Source organism: Hylobates moloch, unplaced genomic scaffold (assembly GCF_009828535.3).
Source record: "Hylobates moloch isolate HMO894 unplaced genomic scaffold, HMol_V3 SCAFFOLD_4, whole genome shotgun sequence".
NCBI lineage: Eukaryota > Metazoa > Chordata > Mammalia > Primates > Hylobatidae > Hylobates > Hylobates moloch.
In genome coordinates this window covers 61,088,793-61,110,132 of record NW_026652279.1, presented here as the reverse complement: position 1 = coordinate 61,110,132, position 21,340 = coordinate 61,088,793, and the positions used below count along the sequence as shown (strand labels likewise).

Below are 21,340 nucleotides of genomic sequence, written 5' to 3'. Positions count from 1 at the left end.
TATGGTATTTAATATATCTATGGAGCATTATACCTCTCAGCAATATAGCAAGTCTCTCAGCCCCGTTTATCTTGAAATCTGATTTTCTGTATAGCAATGTAGCAACTTCTAGTTTGTTTTTATTTGATTTTATCTAATTTATTTATGCTAGTTCTTTTATTTTTAAGTTTTCTCATCACTTTGGTTTTAACTTATCTCTTTTTAGACGCTGCATATTTAGATTTGTTTGTTTTTGATAATTTTCTCATAATTTTTCCATTTTATCTATTTATTTATTTATTGAGACAGGGTCTTGCTCTGTCACCCAGGCTGGAATGCTGGAATGCATTGACACAATCACAGCTCACTGCAGCCTCAATCTCCTGGACTGAAGTGATCCTCCGACCTCAACCTCCCAAGTAACTGGGACTACAGGCACGTGGCACCATGCCTGGCTAATTTTTTTTTCAGTACTTTTTATAGAGATAGGGTCGCACTATGTTGTCCGGGCTGTTCTTGAACTCCTGGGCTCAAGTGGTCATCCTGCCTCAGCTTCCCAAAGTCTTGGGATTATAGGCCTGAGCCACTGTGCCTGGCCAGTTTTGCCATTTTATTAAAAATGTCAAACTTTTGGCTATTTAGTTAAATACTAGCTATTAAAACTAATGTTTGTTTTATTGTGTTATCTTAGCTTTATTTCCCTGTACATCTATCACTGCCTCCTTAGTTTTATATATTGTGTTATATAAATTATGTTTTTTAGTATAACTTCCTCTATTTGGAATATTTTCATTCTATTTTAAATTCTACTAATTATAATCTTCGTTTATTAAGTACTACTACAACTTATAAGATACAAATTTCAATTTCCAGAGTAAAACAATAGATACTGATTCCTCTCTTTTTAAGGTAATAATATTAACACAGTTTAACTGCTTCTTGCAGTTTTGTTGGTATAATTTAAAATTTATCATGTTGTGGTTAAGTTATACTGTCTACATTATTTTCTTTTAAGAAATATTTATAATACTAGATTATGTTTCATAATTATATTAACTGTATTTTCTTATGCTTAACTCTATATTTAAATGTTTTTAATGTTTTGCCAGTCCTTTTATATTGGAATGTCCTGTTATTTTGACTTCCTTACTTTAAGGAATCTCTCATCAATGGTAGTAATTTTTGAGTAAATATTTAGTGGATAGTTGGTAAACATTAATGAGGACTTTTCTAGCTGATAATTTTTCTTTAGATACTATGACACATAGACTACAAATTAGCTTGGCATTTAATTCTTGGCAATGACCTTTATTCATTGACATTCTATAGGCGAACGGAAATTTTATGTTGTGAAAATAAAACCTGAGAAAGAACCAAAATTCTCATATTTTTCCCCATTCTTTTTTTTTAAATTTTATTATTATTACACTTTAAGTTTTAGGGTACATGTACACAATGTGCAGGTTTGTTACATATGTATATATGTGCCATGTTGGAGTGCTGCACCCATTAACTCGTCATTTAGCATTAGGTATATCTCCTAATGCTATCCCTGCCCCCTTCCCCCACCCGGTGTGTGATGTTCCCCTTCCTGTGTCCATGTGTTCTCATTGTTCAATTCCCATCTATGAGTGAGAACATGCGGTGTTTGGTTTTTTGTCCTCGCAATAGTTTGCTGAGAATGATGGTTTCCAGTTTCATCCATGTCCCTCAAAGGACATGAACTCATCATTTTTTATGGCTGCATAGTATTCCATGGTGTATCTGTGCCACATTTGCTTAATCCAGTCTATCATTGTTGGACATTTATGTTTGTCCAAGTCTTTGGTATTGTGAATAGTGCCGCAATAAACATACGTGTGCATGTGTCTTTATAGCAGCATGATTTATAATCCTTCGGGTATATACCCAGTAGTGGGATGGCTGGGTCAAATGGTATTTCTAGTTCTAGATCCCTGAGGAATCGCCACACTGACTTACACAATGGTTGAACTAGTTTACAGTCCCACCAACAGTGTAAAAGTGTTCCTATTTCTCCACATCCTCTCCAGCACCTGTTGTTTCCTGATTTTTTAAAGATGACCATTCTAACTGGTGTGAGATGGTATCTCATTGTGGTTTTGATTTGCATTTCTCTGATGGCCAGTGATGATGAGCATTTCTTCATGTGTTTTTTGGCTGCATAAATGTCTTCTTTTGAGAAGTGTCTGTTCTTGTCCTTTGCCCACTTTTTGATGGGGTTGTTTTTTTTTTTTCTTGTAAATTTGTTGAGTTCGTTGTAGATTCTGGATATTAGCCCTTTGTCAGATGAGTAGGTTGCAAAAATTTTGTCCCATTCTGTAGGTTGCCTGTTCACTCTGATGATAGTTTCTTTTGCTGTGCAGAAGCTCTTTAGTTTAATGAGATCCCATTTGTCAATTTTTGCTTTTGTTGCCATTGCTTTTGGTGTTTTAGACATGAAGTCCTTGCCCACGCCTATGTCCTGAATGGTATTGCCTAGGTTTTCTTGTAGGATTTTAATGGTTTTAGGTCTAACATATAAGTCTTTAATCCATCTTGAATTAATTTTTGTATAAGGTGTAAGGAAGGGATCCAGTTTCAGCTTTCTACATATGGCTAGCCAGTTTTCCCAGCACCATTTATTAAATAGGGAATCCTTTCCCCATTTCTTGTTTTTGTCAGGTTTGTCAAAGATCAGATAGTTGTAGCTATGCGGCGTCATTTCTGAGGGCTCTGTTCTGTTCCATTGATCTATGTCTCTGTTGTGGTACCAGTACCATGCTGTTTTGGTTACTGTAGCCTTGTAGTATAGTTTAAAGTCAGGTAGCGTGATGCCTCCAGCTTTGTTCTTTTGGCTTAGGATTGACTTGGCGATGCGGGCTCTTTTTTGGTTCCATATGAACTTTAAAGTAGTTTTTTCCAATTCTGTGAAGAAAGTCATTGGTAGCTTGATGGGGATGGCATTGAATCTATAAATGACCTTGGGCAGTATGGCCATTTTCACGATATTGATTCTTCCAACCCATGAGCATGGAATGTTCTTCCATTTGTTTGTATCCTCTTTTATTTCATTGAGCAGTGGTTTGTAGTTCTCCTTGAAGAGGTCCTTCACATCCCTTGTAAGTTGGATTCCTAGGTATTTGATTCTCTTTGAAGCAATTGTGAATGGGAGTTCACTCATGATTTGGCTCTCTGTTTGTCTGTTATTGGTGTACAAGAATGCTTGTGATTTTTGTACATTAATTTTGTATCCTGAGACTTTGCTGAAAAGAGTCCAGGACCTGACGGATTCACAGCTGAATTCTACCAGAGGTACAAGGAGGAACTGGTACCATTCCTTCTGAAACTATTCCAATCGATAGAAAAAGAGGGAATCCTCCCTAACACATTTTATGAAGCCAGCATCGTCCTGATACCAAAACCTGGCAGAGACATAACCAAAAAAGAGAATTTCAGACCAATATCCTTGATGAACATTGATGCAAAAATCCTCAATAAAATACTGGCAAACCGAATCCAGCAGCACATCAAAAAGCTTATCCACCATGATCAAGTGGGCTTCATCCCTGGGATGCAAGGCTGGTTCAACATACGCAAATCAATAAATGTAATCCAGCATATAAACAGAACCAAAGACAAAAACCACATGATTATCTCAATAGATGCAGAAAAGGCCTTTGACAAAATTCAACAACCCTTCATGCTAAAAACTCTCAATAAATTAGGTATTGATGGGACGTATCTCAAGATAATAAGAGCTATCTATGACAAACCCACAGCCAATATCATACTGAATGGGCAAAAACTGGAAGCATTCCCTCTGAAAACTGGCACAAGACAGGGATGCCCTCTCTCACCGCTCCTATTCAACATAGTCCTGGAAGTTCTGGCCAGAGCAATCAGGCAGGAGAAGGAAATAAACGGTATTCAACTAGGAAAAGAGGAAGTCAAATTGTCACTGTTTGCAGATGACATGATTGTATATCTAGAAAACCCCATTGTCTCAGAGCCTAGGTTTCTTAAATGAGCCTAACAAAGCTACTCTTGATCAAATGAAAAGTTATATCTTCTTGCACATCTTGTGGCATTTGTATGAGTCTACTAGGGCTACCATAACAAAACACCACAGACTGGGTGGCTTAAACATCAGAAATTTATTTTCTTATAGTTCTGGAGGCTGGAAATAAAATTTGGTAAGTTTGGTTTCTTCTGAGGGCTCTCTCCTCGGCTTGCAGAAGGCTTCCTTCTTGCTGTATCTTCACACGACCTTGCCTCTGTGTGCACCCATCTCTGGTTTCTCTCTGTGTGTCCTAATCTCCTCTTCTTATAAGGACATCAGTCATACTGGATTAGGGGCTCACCCCAATGACCTCATTTTAACTTAATCACCTCTTTAAGAATCCATCTCCAAATACAATCACCTTTTGAGGTGGTTCAATATATGAATTCTGGGGGGAGGATGCAATTCAGCTCACAATTGCATTTCTCTTTCAACTTGAAATCTGACAGGTAATTTAGCAGAGAGGTAACTTAGCACCGTCTCCAGGGGATGTAAATGAAGAAAAGTGAATGATTTCAAATTACTAAGAGACAAATCCTACATGGTTAGGGAGCTAGGAACTTACCCATTGACAGCTGATCCTTTTGTTTTTTCTGGGAGCTTGCTCTGTAAAGTGGCGGGGAACTTAGTTTTCATTATTTTATTCAATAACTATGTATTGAACGTCTAGATCAGCCTCTAGGGATACAAAATCTAGGAAGAACTGCCTTTGAGAGTAGTTTCTCTAAAGAGAGGTTGGACATACAGCACCATGGTAAGACAAAAACATTTTAGGGATTTCATGGATGTGAAGCTGGTAGGACAGGTTGAAGTATTTTGCTTAGCTAGTGCTAAGAATCACTCACTCAACGGTACAAAGTAAGAAAATCGTTCCTTTCTCCATTATCTCTGCATAGGGTGGCAGCTTCCTATGTTCATACAAGCAAATCTTTACATTTAGCCAGTGGAGGTGAGGCTGAGCTGACTCGCTGGCTCCTGTTTGGTCCTCATGATTCCCCTTCTGTTTGGAGTTCTCTTTTTTAGCTAGCTGCTGCCACAACAGAGCTGATTCTTGGCAAGGGACATAACTTCTCAATGGAAATTCTCATCCAAGGAGGAATGTACACCCTTTCCTTTGTTCTTCTGAGGGTATATAAGATGACTCAAATTTTCAAAATGATTTATACTGAGTACTAAAGAAGAATATGATGAAACATAGATTTTATCTAACTTGCTAACAGGGCTCATAGTCTTTGTCTCATTTCTTGTCCAGTCTGAGAATCCCGTTTTCATTCTTAGGATTTTCCCCCCTTTCCATGTGAGTTTTAGCTACATAGACTTTCAGGGAAAAAGAGCAGGTGGTAGGTAAGTTGGTTGGTTGACTCCTTCTCTTAAAACCACAGTGTAAGTCTTAACCTTTCTTCAGATGAAACATGGAAAATAACCTGTGTAGTGCAGAATCTCTTATCTTTCCTTGCTACAGTCTGGGTCAAAGATATTTCCTTGCACTCCTTCTCCTTCCTTCACATATCCTCAACTTTAATATACTACCATTAAGCAGAATTTTCTTTCTTTTTTTTCCTAGCAGTTCCTTGGAAGAAATGAGTAGTATTTTCTAGTTCAAGACTATGCTCAGTGTTCATTTAAAACCAAATTCATCTAGATGCAGAAAAGAAGGCCAGTATGTATCTACAGACATAGTAGAAGAGACCCATGTTCTTGGTAAGTGAGGTAACTGGTTCAATTCAGGTTATGGCTCTGTCACTAGTTATCACCTGTATTTATTGGGAGCCTAAGTACATAGATGTGCATCAGCTTCGACTTGAGAAATCACCAGAACCCCACCTCTCAAGTTCCACAGAAGTGGCTGGGAATAGGCTTTACCATTAAACAAGACATTACCGATGGCTTGGGGATGAAGCATGAGGGAAATTACATAAAGAGCCTCAAGTTGCTTTCAGAGTCCATGAGCTACATGAGTTCCAGCCTTTCCACAAGGCCAACTTATGGGTGCCTCTCTTCCTAGCATACAGATGACCACAGTGTAACAGGGACCAGCTTATGTCTCCTCAGTAGCAGGACTCTTGAGTGCCCCCTCACTGGGGATCCTCAGAAGATACTTTTTTCACCTTATAATAGGCCAAGGTTCACCTCCTTATCTCCTGCCTCAGGATCTGACCTCTTTTTAGTTTAAATATACTACTATAACAGTAGTATAATTCACTTCCTTCAGGGAATATTTTACCTTTGCCATATGGTTGTGGTTTTACCTCATCCCAAACCATCTTAATGAGATCATAATACTATTATCTAACAGCAGTGCATCTCCCCAAATCTGTATTATTCAGTTTTAAAAAATAAACAATGAATAACATTTTTGGAGAGCAATCAGGAACTGTTTTTCATTTCTTCTGCAGTACTCCATTCCCTTATCCCTGCAAACAATTGCTCAAAGGTCAATACAACTGTTGGAAAATACAAATCAGAAGTGAACAGTGTAAACTTACATTATTTCACTCTCAAACAGAAGTTTTAGAGACTTATAACGGAAAAAGATCACACTACTTATGGTTGTAAAAGTACATAGCTTCTCACCCTGAAACGCCAAAAGTTACTCCAGGTCCTTTAGGAGTATCTGGTGTTAAAGCAAACTAAATATGGCCTGAGAAGGACTCCATACTTCTATATTTGAATCCTTGTGGATGAACTGTAACCTAGCTTAACAGACAAGATTGAAAACCTAACTCAGGAGTATGCGTCTCTTACAATAACCGAGTCTTGGCCAATTCTAGCCGCCACACTTCAATCACTCATAGACTGCTAAGTGTTCAAATAAGGCCAACGCCAACCTGTAACCAATCCAGCCGTTTCTGTACTTCACTGCCAATTTCTGTACCTCATTTCCCTTTGTCTATAAATCTTCCACCACGTGGCTCTGCTGGAGTCTCTGAATCTGCTGTGATTCTGGCCACTGCCCAATTCGTGAAATCGTTCATTGCTCAATTAAACTCCTTTAAATTTAATTCAGCTTACGTTTTTCTTTTATAACTGGTAAACAACTTGAGACCAGGTAGAGTCTAAATGCTTCATTTATCGGCTTAGTCTCCACCTTAGAAGTGACAAACATTCTCCGTTTGGCCAAACTTGAGGCTCCCGGGCCTTCTCCTAGGACCATCTGTGCATTTTCTTGTAAAACTCAGTTTCATCAAAGAAACTTGTTAAGTCAGTGTAGTGAGAATCCATCACCCTTGACTGGGTTCCTCATCCTCCACTACCTCCAGGTGATGTCTGTTATCTTGGCCTATCTTCGTCTAGAATCCTGTTGTGTTGGTTTAGCCAGAATCTCCCTTGCCCCTGATATTTCCTCTTAGTAATTTTCCATCCACTGACCGACTTCCACCCCTTGGCTATAAATTCCCACTTACTCACACTGTATTTCTACTTGAACAGTGTGAGTAAGGGAGAAGGGAAGAGTACATAGGACACATTCAAATGCCTTATCTCTAAAAATCACTCAGGATAGCCTTAATTTCCCAGCTTTTGTCCTTTACACAGTTACAGATTTGTCCTTGCTCATAAACGCTGTAGGTCTTCCCTGCTGAATTGGAAACTCCTTGCTCACAAAATGATTCACCCCCATTCCTAGAACAGGGCTTGGCAAAGCGTAGGCTCCCAATAATGAATGAATGGATTTGCAGAAGAAAAGGTTTCTTCTTTTTCAGCTGTTACTACAATGGTCAACAACAACGACAAAAACCACTTAAAGTTGGACAGACGTCTACTGCAACCGGCTCGCGAGAAGTCCAGAACAGCGCACTACACCCCGCCCATTGGCGAGAAACGGAAACACACGCTTTCGAGAAAACCGGAAGTTCCTGGTCACGCCCCGCGCATGCGTGCATCGGGGCAGCTCACGCTTCCTAAACCCCGTCGTCCAGTGAGAAAGCAGGGACTTTTCGGCCGAGGCAGCCGGGACCCAGCCAGCTCTGCGCTTCGGGCCGTCGCGCATGCGTCCTGGGTATGTCCACTCGCAGTAAGGAGGGGCGAAAGGACATTTTTTTTTTTCTTGCTCCCGCCTCTGTTCTTCCCCCACCTGCCACGTACAGAGCCCGAGTTCTCGCTAGGCTTGTTGGGTCAGCGCGATTGGCCGGGGCTCACGCGAGCCTGCGAGCGAGGTGCGGCGGTCGCGGAGGGCAACCTAGCGGGCCGTGACCACCGCCTCCCCGCGGCGCCCCAGTCCAGTGGCCTCGCGTCCGCCCATTCAGCGGAGACTTGCGGAGAGGCGGCGGCCGCGGCCTCCGCAAGCCGGTATGGCCACTGGAGACGGGGGTTGCTGCCGCTGTCTCCGAGGAGGCCGGGAGACTAGGAGGCGCTGGGAGGGCCTCGCTCGAACCGCCCAGCGGCTGGGGTCGGAGGCACTGTGGGAAGGGGCTGGAGGGAGGAGGGGGCGCGGGGGAGGACGAGTGGGGCCTTGCATGGGGGGAGGGGAAGGGAGGTCGCGGAGGGGGAGGGGAGAGAGGCAACCCCTGGCCGCGCTGGCCAGGAGGCGCGCCTCGGGGCTCCGGGAGGCGAGTGCGCCAGCTAATGCCTTGGTGTAGCCTGCCTCCAAGCGTTTGTATTGAGAGGAGAGGGGCTTTGGGAGGTCTGGGGCGGCCGGCGCCCAATCCCCGAAGGAGCTCGGAAGGGTGTGGAGTGGCGCCTACGGGAATAAGTTAATTGGGGTCACTGAATCGGAGCCTCGTTTCTTGGCTAAGTTAGCGCTTAATCAAGCGCCAGCTGGAGGCCCAGCCTGGTCTTATAGTGATGATTCTAGATAACTTTAAGAGTTTGCTTTGCTGGACACTATAGTAAGTACTTTGGATGCACTGTCTTATTTAATCATCACGAGGATCCCTCCAAATTCAGATATTGTTGTTTTCATTTCGAATGTGATGAAAGTGAGCCTTCGAGGACTTAAGATCACATAGCTAGTAGTGAGAATCTTTACTGTCTTGCTACACTGCCTCTGAGGCAGGGTTTGAGGCCTCTTGGCATTCTTCAGAATAATTATAGGTTGACTTGGCTTAGTATTTCTTGAAGGAAACTGCTCCCCTCAGGAGGTGCCTAAGCCACAGCCTCTGAAATTGAGCAGGGTCTTACCCTTAGAGGTAGTAGAACCAGAAGTTTGGCCACTGAACCTAGAACCTGGTTCAGGAGGCAGTCTTTTTATATGACCTTGGGCATGTCAGATTGTTCCCAGTGCTGAGAAAAGTGTTCCTGGTGGAGGGTTATATTATACAAGTTAGAAGCCGAGTCATTTCTGGACTTCAGAGGGGGCGGAGCAAGGACAAGATGGGAGAAGAGCTTGTCGTAGGCCTCCTACTGGCAGTTCTAGGAACTAGTTAATACCAGTCTCTACTTTGGAAGAGAAAATGAGTACCAGAATTCTGTATATGAAGTAGTGTTGGGATGGGATTTCCTCTTGAAGGGAAACTTGTTGCACACTTACTTTTGAGATACTTTTGTGTTTACTCTGGGGAGATGACTGCAAGAGCAAACGACAGCTTTAGGAAAGAAGCACTGGTTCCTGGCCACAAGATGTTTACAGTCAATGGGAAACACAAAAAGTGAATTTGCAGGCAAACATGGCAGATAGAAAGTATACGTGACTCAATTTTTTTTTTTTTGAGACGGAGTCTCGCTCTGTTGCCCAGGCTGGAGTGTAGTGGCGTGATCCCCCGGCTCACTGCAACCTCCGCCTCCTGGGTTCAAGCGATTCTCCTGCTTCAGCCACCTGAGTAGCTGGGATTACAGGCGTGTGCCATGACACCTGGCTAATTTTTGTGTTTTTAGTAGAGACAGGGTTTCACCCTGTTGATCGGTCTAGTCTTGGACTCCTGACCTCGTGATCTGCCCGCCTCAGCCTCCCAAAGTGCTGGGATTACAGGTGTGAGCCACCGCGCCTGGCCCTCAAATTTTAAATCCATTGAAATTGGGCAACAAACCCGTACCCCAGTCAGAAGGACATACCACCAATTATATTCAAAGCTGGAATTTTTTTCTTAATTAGGAGTGTGTCTGATGGAAGTCACTTCTAGCTACATAAAGAAGGTGCAGTGTGAGGGGTGTGAGGGTCGGATGTAAAAACTGATCTGTATTACAGTTTTCTTCTCCCATAATTTAAAAAATTTAAAGTCTTTAAATTCTATGTGTCAGGCACTTTTCTGGGTGCTGCTGGGAATAGATAGTACCAGCTCACTGAAGCTAAGCACTGGTTCGTTTTACATTATTGCTGGTTTACACTTCTTGTAGGAAGGAGAAGGTAACAAATACATTGATTTATTGAATGGTCTTTATTACTCTTAGGCTGCCAGAGCAAACAAGATGGAATATTTACCATCTTGGTGAAGTAATTATACTTTAGAGCTTGGCACATAGTAGGTATTTAATAAGTAGTTCCTGAATGCAGAAAGCATTGCAGAAGGCATTGCAGAAGGCATTGATTGTAGAAGGCGAAGAGTTGGTTGTATGGAGATTTCTGTTAATCACTGTCTTCATGAGAAGTCCATTGTGAGAACTGGCAGATAAAAAGCTAACTGTATTCTTATTTTGCGTTAAGATAAGTATGGCATCCCTAGAGTGAAATGCAGTTCACTCTATTCTGCATTGACCTTAGAGTGTTATATTTAGTTTTAATGACCCATTTCATTGAAGATTTATTTATAAAATATAACCTGTTGAGAGCATGGTGAGGGGTCTAGAGATATTAATTTAAGGACTAGATGGAAGGACCTAGGGTATTTATATGAAGATAGTAGAGCATTAATATATAATATTCATATAATAGGATTCATGAAAACTTTTTTCAGGTACTTGAAGGGTTGATATGTTGGGGGAGTAGGTGAGTGCTTTCACATACTCCAAAATAATAAAGAATAATTGCAGAGAAGTGTGGCATTAATGAAATGACAGATTGAAGAGGCGGAAGCAGAAAGCTGCTAGTAGTAAGGCAGAAGCTGAAACTAGAATGTGGCCAGTAGTTTGTAGGACACCTTGAAAAGTCTCAAGAGATCATTTTCTTGGTGCAGGAGGAGGAAGGAGTTGATGCTTAGAAAATGTTCAGCGATTATAGATAACATTCAGGAACATCTTGGCCTTGAGAAGAAGAGATATTAATCCATTATTTGATAAGTATATCCTCCCTTCTTATCTAGCAACTATTTAACTTGCTAGAGACCTTTAACGTTATTTTGAATTTAAAATTATACAGTCATGGCTAGACTTGGTGGCTAACGCCTGTATTCCCAGCACTTTGGGAGGCCAGGGTGGGTGGATCACTTGAGGTCAAGAGTTCGAGAGCAGCCTGACCAACATGGTGAAACCCCATCTCTACTGAAAAATACAAAAATTAGCTGGGCATAGTGGTGCATGCCTGTAGTTCCAGCCACTCAGGAGGCTGAGGCACGAGAATCCCTTGAACCCAGGAGGCGGAGGCTGCGGTGAGCTGATAGCATGTACTGCACTCCAATCTGGGTGACAGAGTGAGACTCCAGCTCAAAAAAAAAAAAAAAAAAAAAAAAGTCATTACAGGATAGTCATACTAAAAAAAAAAAAAAAAAAGTCATTACAGGATAGTCATACTGAATAAAATTAAAGATTAAAACCTAAGGGAAAATTCTGTAACCAATTAGTGTTTAGTGGCCAGTTGTTTGATACTGTCTTATTTAATAAAGTATACAGTCCAATCGTACACACCCACCCAGGTGGGAGAGTTATGGAGTATGCAGCACAGTGGACAGTCTTTAAAAAGTTCTGGTGGGTGTTACTAATTTGTCCTTTCTCCTTCAGTTCCCTCACATAGAGAGGAAATTAAAGACACACTCATGAGTTCTTTCTTAGAAAAACTTGAGGCTCTATTTGAGTATTCACACGTAACTCTCTCTTCAGAGTTAGCATTTAGGGTTTATAGGATAATAGAGTTTTGAAGCCAGTAGTTATTTTTCCTTTTATTTAACAGCGGTTGAATGACCGTTGTCTGCTAGGCACTGTTGTAGGCTCTGGGAATATGGAAAACATAATTGTTTACTTCCTACCATCAAGTGGAAAAGACAATAAAAAGTTATGAATTTTTAATGTCTGGTAGTGTTAAGTGCTTTGAAGAAAAATAAAGCAGGATAAGAAGATAATGACGGGAGCCATTTTAAATTAGATGGTTAGGAAAGACCTCTCTCAGTTAACACTTGATAAGGAATCTGAATCATATGAGGTGTATCAGAAGGGGTCAAGACAAAGGGAAAACTTGAAGTATGGGTATAGCAGGGGTGAGTGAAGAAGAGAGGTAGGAAATGAAGTTAAATACTTGGCCAGGGACTGGAGGCCAGATGAGTTTATAGGTCTTGCTTTTTGAGATGAGAATGCATTGGAAGGTTTTGAACACAATGATACTAGGTTTTACTTAACAGTGTTAACGCTGGTGTTCTGAGACTAGATTAAAAGTGGGCAAAGGTAAAAAGCAGGCAGACTGGTTAGGAGTCTTTTCCAGTCATTTAGGCTAAGCGATGATGGTGGCTTGAATCAAGTTGATAGCAGTGAAGGTGCTGAAGTGGTTGGACCCCAGAGTTATTTTAAAGGCAGTGGCAACCATATTTTGTTGGCAGTTTGGATGTAAGTTTTGAGAAAAAGAGATCAACCAAGATTTTTTTGTCTTATACAACTCAAAGGAAGGAAGATAAGCCTCTAGGAGAGGCAGCTTTTAGGTGGAAGATCAGGAATTTATTTTTAGATCTATTAAGAAAAATCTAAATGGTAATGTCAGATGAACAGTTAAATATGAGAAAAAATAATAGTAGGTGTAAAATAAAAGCTTATTTTATTATCCCTACAGTAAAATAATGTTGCCTCCAGACCATTTTAACATAAATATGGTAACATGGGGATAATGAATCTTTTGTAGGCTAGAGTTTCTTAGCATCTAATAGTAGCTTTGCTCTCAACTTTTAAGGTATGTTTTGTTGTTTAATTATCAAAATTACTTTTATCAGTCTTTCTCTAGAGTTGTATATATAGAACATCCTGGAGTCCACCATGAACGGACAGTTGGATCTAAGTGGGAAGCTAATCATCAAAGCTCAACTTGGGGAGGATATTCGGCGAATTCCTATTCATAATGAAGATATTACTTATGATGAATTAGTGCTAATGATGCAACGAGTTTTCAGAGGAAAACTTCTGAGTAATGATGAAGTAACAATAAAGTATAAAGATGAAGGTAAGAGTGTTTTTAAAGCTATTTTTTAAAGTCCTTTTTTTCTTTAAAAAAAAAAAAAAAAAAAAGAGAGCCTCTGTTGCCCAGGCTGGAGTACAGTGGTGTGATCATAGCTCAGTGTCACCTGAAACTCCTGGGCTCAAGCAGTCCTGACTCGGCCTCCCAAAGTGCTGGGATTACATGCATGAATTGCCATGCCTGATCTTAAAGTCTTAAGTATTGTATGTGTTATTTTGCCCATTTTTATTGGACTCTTTCCCATCCTCTCTTCATGGTAGTTGAGACCTCACTTTCTTGTATTGAATGTGATGTTCCTATAGTTACTATAATTCTCTTATCAGTTAAAATTAGCTAAGTGCGCCCGGGCGCAGTGGCTCATGCCTGTAATCCCAGCACTTTGGGAGACCAAGGTAGGCGGATCATTTGAGGTCAGGAGTTCAAGATCAGCCTGGCCAACATGACGAAACCCTGTCTCTACTAAAAATACCAAAAATTAGCCGGGTGTGGTGGTGTGCACCTGTAATCCCAACTACTCGGGAGGATGAGGCAGAGAATTACTTGAACCCAGGAGGTGGAGCTTACATTGAGCTACGATCGCACCACCGCACTCCAGCCTGGGTGACACAGCAAGACTCTGTCTCAAAAAAAAACAAAAACAAAAACAAAAACAAAAACAAAAAACTAAATGGTTTATTAGAAGGGAATTTTAAGTGTTAGAACATTTTCACATACATTTTTACAAGCATTGTTTTCTCCTTTTGTCCATATAATTCTGGTTTCTTTTAGCTTAAAAAAATTTTTTTTCTATTCTTTCCCAGAATGAAAGGTTTTAGTATGTATTGAATGAAAAAGGATTTCATGGTCAACTAAGGGAAAGCTGGTTTAAACAACTACAAAAGTGTTTCTTTATTTTAGGAGTTTTCAGATTATGTAATATGCTTATATACATTTTCAGAAGTTGGTAGTATGCAGTGTTCTCAGACTCATTTGTTGACAGAATTCTCTTTATGGAAATAGGTTTTGAATGAAAAATGTTTCAGCAAACACACTGAGTAGAATTATAGTAGTAGACTGTATTTCCTACTCTTTAACCTGTCTTCGTTAACATCTCTTTAGGTGGTTACCAGTGTTTCCACTGGTTTACCACCAATTTTCTCTTTAGGTGGTTACCAGTGTTTTTTACTCTTGAACTTACTTGCAGTGTATTTAATCTTGACCTCACTATTTAGCACTGCTACCCATACCATCCTTGGTTTTAAATACTTTTACCTCTTAACATCTCTGACACTGCTTAACCTAGTTTTCTTATCACTAACAGTTTTTTCTCTGTCTGTGTTAGGGTTGGCTTAAAGTAATGCCAGCAGATATAATAGAAATCTTAAAATCTGAGTGGTTTAATAGTTGAAAAATCTTTCAGGGATCCAGGTTCAAAGAAGCTGTTACCTTCAACACATGGCTTATAAGCTCACCATAGGCATTGACATTGGCAGGCGGATGAGTGAAGACAGAGTATGAAGAATCATATGGGAGATTTTACTCACTAGGCCTGATGATGATGTATGTCATTTCTGCCCTTATGACATTGGTCAGTACCCAGTTACATAGCTCTGCTAAGATGCAAATGGGTTGGGAAGTATAGTCCCTGGCTGAGAAGCCACTTAGCACAACTTATACTGTGGAAGAGAAGTGTAAATCACTGGTGATCAGTTAAATTGACCATCTAGCTAAAGGTATAATTCTCCTTTGTTTTTGTGATGTGTAGTCTAAGAGTACCTAGAACAAATTTTTGAGAGTTGTCTATGTTAAGAAACAATAAAGGATAGTACTTTTTTTTCCTGTTTTCTTATGTTTATCATACATTGATTTGCACCTCTGTGACTTTGAAATGTGTGCCTTAATTTGATCAGTGAATTTTTTTTTTGAGACAGGGTCTCACTCTCATCCAGGCTAGAGTGCAGTGGCATGATTATAGCTCACCATAACCTTGAACTCCTGTCCCCAAGCAATACTGCCAACCCGGCCTCCCAAAGGCATAAGCCACCATGCCCAGCCTACAATTCAGATTTTTTAACTTTTTTTTTCTTTTTTTAGCAAAGTCCCAAGAGTGCTTTTTTAAAAAAATTTTGTTTTAATTGATAAATAATAATTGGACATATTTATGGGGTACATAATAATGTTTCATTACATATAATGGGATTAGATCAGGGTAATTTGCATATCCATCACCTCAAATATTTATTTCTTTGGGTTAGAAACATTCAATATTCTCCTTCTAGCTATTTGAAATTATATAATATGTTATTGTTAACTGTAGTCATCCTGTAGTGCTGTAGAACACTGGAACTTCTATCTAGTTGTAATTTTGTGTCTTTTATTAAATCTCTCCCTATCCCTCTTTTCCCCTACCCTTCGCAGCCTCTACTGTCATAAGTTCTGCTTTTTACTTGTATGAGATCAACTTTTTTTAGCTTCCACATATGAGAGAGAGCATGTGTTATCTTTTTAACTTAATGTCTTCCAGTTCCATCCATGTTGCTGTGAATGACAGGACTTCATTTTATGGCTGAATTGTATTCCATTGTGTATATATACCATATTTTCTTTATCAGTTAATCTGTTGTTAGACACTTAGATTGATTCCATATCTTGACTATTGTGAATAGTGCTGCAGTAAAATGTGAGTGCAGATTTCTCTTCAATATACTAGTTTCCTTTCCTTTAGTTAAATACCCAGTAGTGTCATTGCTGAATCGTGTGTTAGTTCGATTTATAGTTTTTTGAGGAACCTTCATACTGTTCTCCATAGTGGCTGTACTGTTTACATTCCTACCAATAATATATAAGAGTTCCCTTTTCTCTTCATTCTTGCCAGCATTTGTTATTTGTCTTTTTGATAATAACCATCCTAACTGGGGTGAACCTTGTTGTGATCTTCATTTTCCTGATATGTGTGCATTTCCCTGATAATTTGTGATGTTGAGCATTTTTTCATATATTTATTGACCATTTCTATGTCTTTTTTTGAGAAATGTCTGTTCAGATCATTTGCCGATTTAAAAATTGGATTGATTGTTTTTTAGCTGTTGAGATGTTTGAGTTCCTTGTATATTCTGAATATTCATCCTCTGTCAGATGAGTAGTTGTATTTCCTCCCATTCTGTAAGTTCTCTTTTCACTCTGTTGATTGTTTTCTTTGCTGTGCAGAAAAGCTTTCCAGTTTGAGATAATCATATTTGTTTAATTTTGCTTTTATTGACTGCACTTTTGAGGTCTTATTCATGAAATCTTTTCCCGACCTATTAAAGAGGTTATCCTTTTCCTAATGAGTGGTCTTGTCAAAAGTCAGTTGGCCATAGATAACATGGATTAATTTCCAGGTTCTCTATTCTGTTTTATTGTTCTATGTGTTCTATTGATCTGTGTGTTCTCTTGGTCAATGGGTCTGTTTTTGTGTCAGTTCTGTTGGTCTGTGGGTCCGTTTTTATGCCAGTCCATGCTTATTACAGCTTTGTAGTATATTTTGAGGTCAGTAAGTGTGATACCTTCAGCTTTGTTCTTTGCCCAGTATTGCTTTGACTGTCTGGGGTTGTATGTAGTTCTGTACAAGTTTTATTGTTTGTTTTTAAATTTTTATGAAGAATTTTATTGGTAGTTTGATAGGAATTGAATTGAATCTGTAAATTGCTTTGAGTAGTTTGTCATTTTAACAATATTTGTTCTTATATAAGCATGGGATGTCATTACATATGTATGCTCTTTGGTTTCTTTCATCAGTGTTTTTTTTTTTTTTGTAGAGGTTTTTCATCCTCTTGGTTAAACTTCTTCCTAGATATTTAAAAAAAATTTTGTAGCTATGGTTAATGGGATTGCATTTTTGATTTTTTTTTTTGTATGTGTATAGAAACACTACTTATTTTTGTGTACTTATTTTGTTTCTGGCAACTTTATTGAATTCATTTATTGGTTCTGAGGGTTTTGGGAGAGTTTTTAGGTTTTTGTTTATATAAGATTATGTCATCTGCAAACAGGGACAGTTTGACTGCTTCCTTTCCAATTTGGATACCCTTTATTTTTTTCTCGTGCATAATTGCTCTGGCTAGTACTTCCTTAACTGTCTTTTTTTTATTTTTTATTTTTATTTATTTTTTATTTTTGTCTTGAGACAGGGTCTTGCTCTGTCTCCCAAGCTGGAGTGCAGTGGTGTGATCATGGCTCATTGAAGCCTTGAACTCCTGGGCTCAAGCAGTCCTTGCCACTCAGCCTCCCATGTAGCTGGAACTGCAGGCGTGTGCCACTGCACTCAGCTTCTTCTTCTTAATGTTTATCAAAATGGGGGTCTCACTGTGTTGCCCAGGCTGGTCCTGAACTCCTGGGCTCGAGCGATCCTCCTGCCTTGGCCTGCCAAAGTGCTGAGATTACAGGCATGAGCCAGTGTGCCTGGCCTTTAACTGCCTTTTTTTCCACTTAAAGATGCTTTGCATTTATCTCAAACTGACCTCATTGATTGGCTTTCTCTTAACTACTGTTTAGGGCAAAGGTCAGCAAACATTTTCTTTAATAGATCAGAGATAATAAATATTGTAGCTTTGTGGGTCACATAAGGCCTCTGTCTCATCTTTTTTTTATAATGTAAAAACCATTTTTCATTCACAGACCTATAACAACACAGGGATTTTGTCCCTTGGTCACAGTTCATGGACCCTTAGCTTGAGGTGTCTTCGTTATAGTTTGTCTTCCACATTTAGTTACAACTTTGTATTTCATGGGTTTTTTTTGGTTTTTTTTTTTTTTTTGAGACAAAGTCTTGCTTTGTCGTTCAGGCTGGAGTACAGTGGTGTGATCTTGGCTCACTGCAGCCTCCACTTCCCAGGTTCAAGCGATTCTCCTGCCTCGGCCTCACAAGTAGGTGGAATTATAGGCACATGCCACCACACTTGGCTGATTTTTGTATTTTTAGTAGAGACGGAGTTTCTCCATGTTGGCCAGGCTGGTCTCGAACTCCTGACCTCAGGTGATCTGCCCACCTCAGCCTCCCAAACTGCTGGGATTACAGGTGTGAGCCACCGCACTTGGCCAAAAAGTTTTTGATTGTTTTGATTTGTGTCCCTTAGATTCTGTTAGACAGTAGAGTGGAGGGATGGCTTAGGTAAAGTTCCTGCCATCAGAGATACTCTGTTTCTGTTGTAGGATTCAGAAAAGAAAAAAGAACAGGAAGTTTTCTTCTTTTACATACCTACTTTATTTTCTTTAAAAAATGTGTTTATGAAAGTTCAACATTAAACAGGTATGTTATGGGAAGTGGGTCTGGCTATAAGGAGCTAAAAACAATTATAAAATTCTCAGTTTTGTCATCTTTGTCCAAAATAAATCCACCTAATTAGTGTTAAAGTAGGTGCAGCAGAGCATCCCAGAAGTAGTCTTGTGGCCTGCCCAGGACAGAACTCCTCCCCACCCAACTGTTTGTGAAGACACCCTGCAGAGGTCCCTGATGAACTCCTTGTCTCTGGCTGCTTTTCTGTTCTTGCTTTCTTTAGAGAATGTATTTTTCCCTTAGCCATTTGAAAGCTTTTGACACACACAGTTGGTATGCCAATTATGGCATTCTTTATCCCTGAGATCTGGAGGATTTCACGGTCGTAAATATGCACTGTTTTGAATATATAAATATTTTTCTGTGGAGAGTTGATTGTTTTCATCTTAATATCAAAATGGTCAGTGACCTGAAAGAATTTACTGTCTATCCATTCATTAAAGCAGTTTTGCAACAGTAGTGTTTTACTCTACCTGTGATTAAGATTTGAACTTTGGGAAACTTTTTTACTTCTTGGTAAAAGATGTAAATTTTTTGGAATGAAAAGATTTCAGTCTAAACCAACAATTTATGGTATTGCTCTCTAAGAATCTCTTCTTAGTGACTAATAAATATTAAGGCACTTAATGGATTCACTTTAGCAATATTTTTTCATGTGGATATGTGTAAATACCTTGCCATAAGAGTAATAAGCAAAATTGATTTAGTGTGTTTTTGAACAAATGCATTTTTGCTAGACAAACTTTTAAAGTTTAAGGTTTCTGTGGGAGAGTCCAACTATGTTCTACAATCTACATTTTGGATTTTTAATTTTTACTAGTTTACTGCTTATACAAATCTGAAAATTTAAAAAATTAAAAAAACCCTTTTTTTTTTTTAAATTCCAGATGGAGATCTTATAACAATTTTTGATAGTTCTGACCTTTCCTTTGCAATTCAGTGTAGTAGGATACTGAAACTGACATTATTTGGTGAGTAGTAAACTTCCTAATAAATTTACTATTTTATTCATTGTATTTTAAAGAAGTTTGGCTTTTTTCCTTTTAAAGACTCAGGTGAGCAATAACTTATTCAACTATTATTACATTTATTTGTGTTCAGGTAGTTGTTTTAGATTACTTGAAGCTTATGGCTGTGTATGTTTTAAGAAAATGATGGAAGTTTAATTCAGTAAGAACAGAGTGTTAAGTATGTTATTTTTTTGAAATCAGGCATAACTTAGGTATCCCTGGTACAGTATTATAGTTTTAATTTAGCTGTATTAGAATTTTTGAATTGTAATTATCTTCCTTCACATTACAGTATGTTGTTACTTATTCTCAGGGTGTAACATATAAGTCTGATACTTGAAACCAGTAGTCGCCAACCTTTTTGCACTGGAAACTGGTTTCATGTAAGACAGTTCTTCTATGGAAGGGGGCAGGAGAAGGTTTCGGGATGAAACTTCCACTTTGCATGTGGAATTCACTATGGGGTTCACACTCCTATGTGAATCTAATGCCACTGCTGAACTGACAGGAGGCGGAGCCCACCACTTAACCTCCTACTGTGCTGCGCAGCCTGGTTTGGTTCCTAACAGGCCACAGAGCAGCACTGGGTTGGGGACCCTTGCTTTAGACAGTATTTTCCAAGGGGTACTTAGAGATTAAAAATAGTTCTGATAAAAACCAATAGAAGACTAATTTTAATCTTTTAGATTTTTTCTTTTAGATCTTAATAGATATGCAAGGCAGAACTCTTAAGGGACAAGATAGAAAAGATTACAGAGTTAAATGGTAGTGTGATTATGTGAAAAATAAAATGTGTACACTTTTTCCGGTTTTGTTGTTTTGTTTAGCATTTATTTTATTTTTTTTAATTTTGTTGCATGAACCGTAGAGTTCAGTATGAAATATGATCATGGTCTGTTGATTTAATTTGTATCTATTTCATCTCCATCTAGGAAGGATGAATATGAATAATCAGAATTTAAATGTTAATAACAAAAACTGTTTAAAATTATTTAAAATAAAGGTATCTTTTTACAGTATTGAATGTAAAATACTTAACTATTGACTAGGCATAAAGCAGATTAGATAATCTGAAGACCCTTACTTTAAACAGGATCTGCTAGATAAACTTCCAAATGTATTTTTTGAATTCTGTAACTCAGCTTGCCCAGGAAAGTAAGGGAAATATCCAGGGAACAAAAAAATAGATGGAACTAAAGGCCTGATGTACCAAAAGCTGAAACTTGGGGTGTTCTTGGTGGTGATAGTAGAGATTTTAGCGTGCATAATTTAAGGAATTGCCATCTGGCGTCTACATGGTGTAGGCCCTTGGTCCTAGTCCCTCAGTAGGCCATGCTTTCAAAAAGAATATTTTAGAAAAGTCTACCTTGATATAGGGAAAGTCAAGGAAGCTTAACTCATACCTTGGGCCGTCAGGGGCTTGGGAAGTCTCCCTTGAGGATTCATAATTGTGGTCCTTAGGTGAGTTGGGTTTAAATTTAAACTATCTGTGTAGTTTGGTAACTCCCAAGCCCAGATGTTACCATTTTAGAAAAATCTCAGAAGAAAGGCCAAAATCTCTCTTGAGGGGTATATTCTCAATCCAGGTCACATAGGTTTCTCACAGACAAAACCATAAGACATATGAAGCTGTCATGTAAGCAAGAACCACTGGACACAACTAATAGCAGGATTAGATTTTCAACAACTTCAGTTAAGATATGTGGTAGTCTACAAAATTAAAAGTTATTTAAGACATAGAAGAAGGAATAAGAATA

General features: G+C 39.1%; 1 protein-coding gene across 5 annotated transcripts in view; it reads left to right on the top strand.

Annotated features, from left to right (window-relative positions):
- The first annotated feature begins 7,894 nt into the window (after positions 1-7,894).
- Positions 7,895-21,340, top strand: part of TFG (trafficking from ER to golgi regulator) — a 40,513-nt gene continuing 27,067 nt past the window's right edge. The window contains exons 1-3 of one of the 5 annotated variants that reach the window (XM_032150301.2): positions 7,895-8,036; positions 13,039-13,265; positions 19,461-19,544. In XM_032150301.2, coding sequence (XP_032006192.1) covers positions 13,082-13,265; positions 19,461-19,544 — 268 coding nt within the window. In that variant the 5' untranslated portion in view covers positions 7,895-8,036; positions 13,039-13,081. Of the gene's footprint in view, positions 8,037-8,075; positions 8,327-13,038; positions 13,266-19,460; positions 19,545-21,340 lie in introns of those variants that run through there. The other 4 variants (XM_032150306.2, XM_032150303.2, XM_032150302.2 and 1 more) reach the window with 4 other exon arrangements.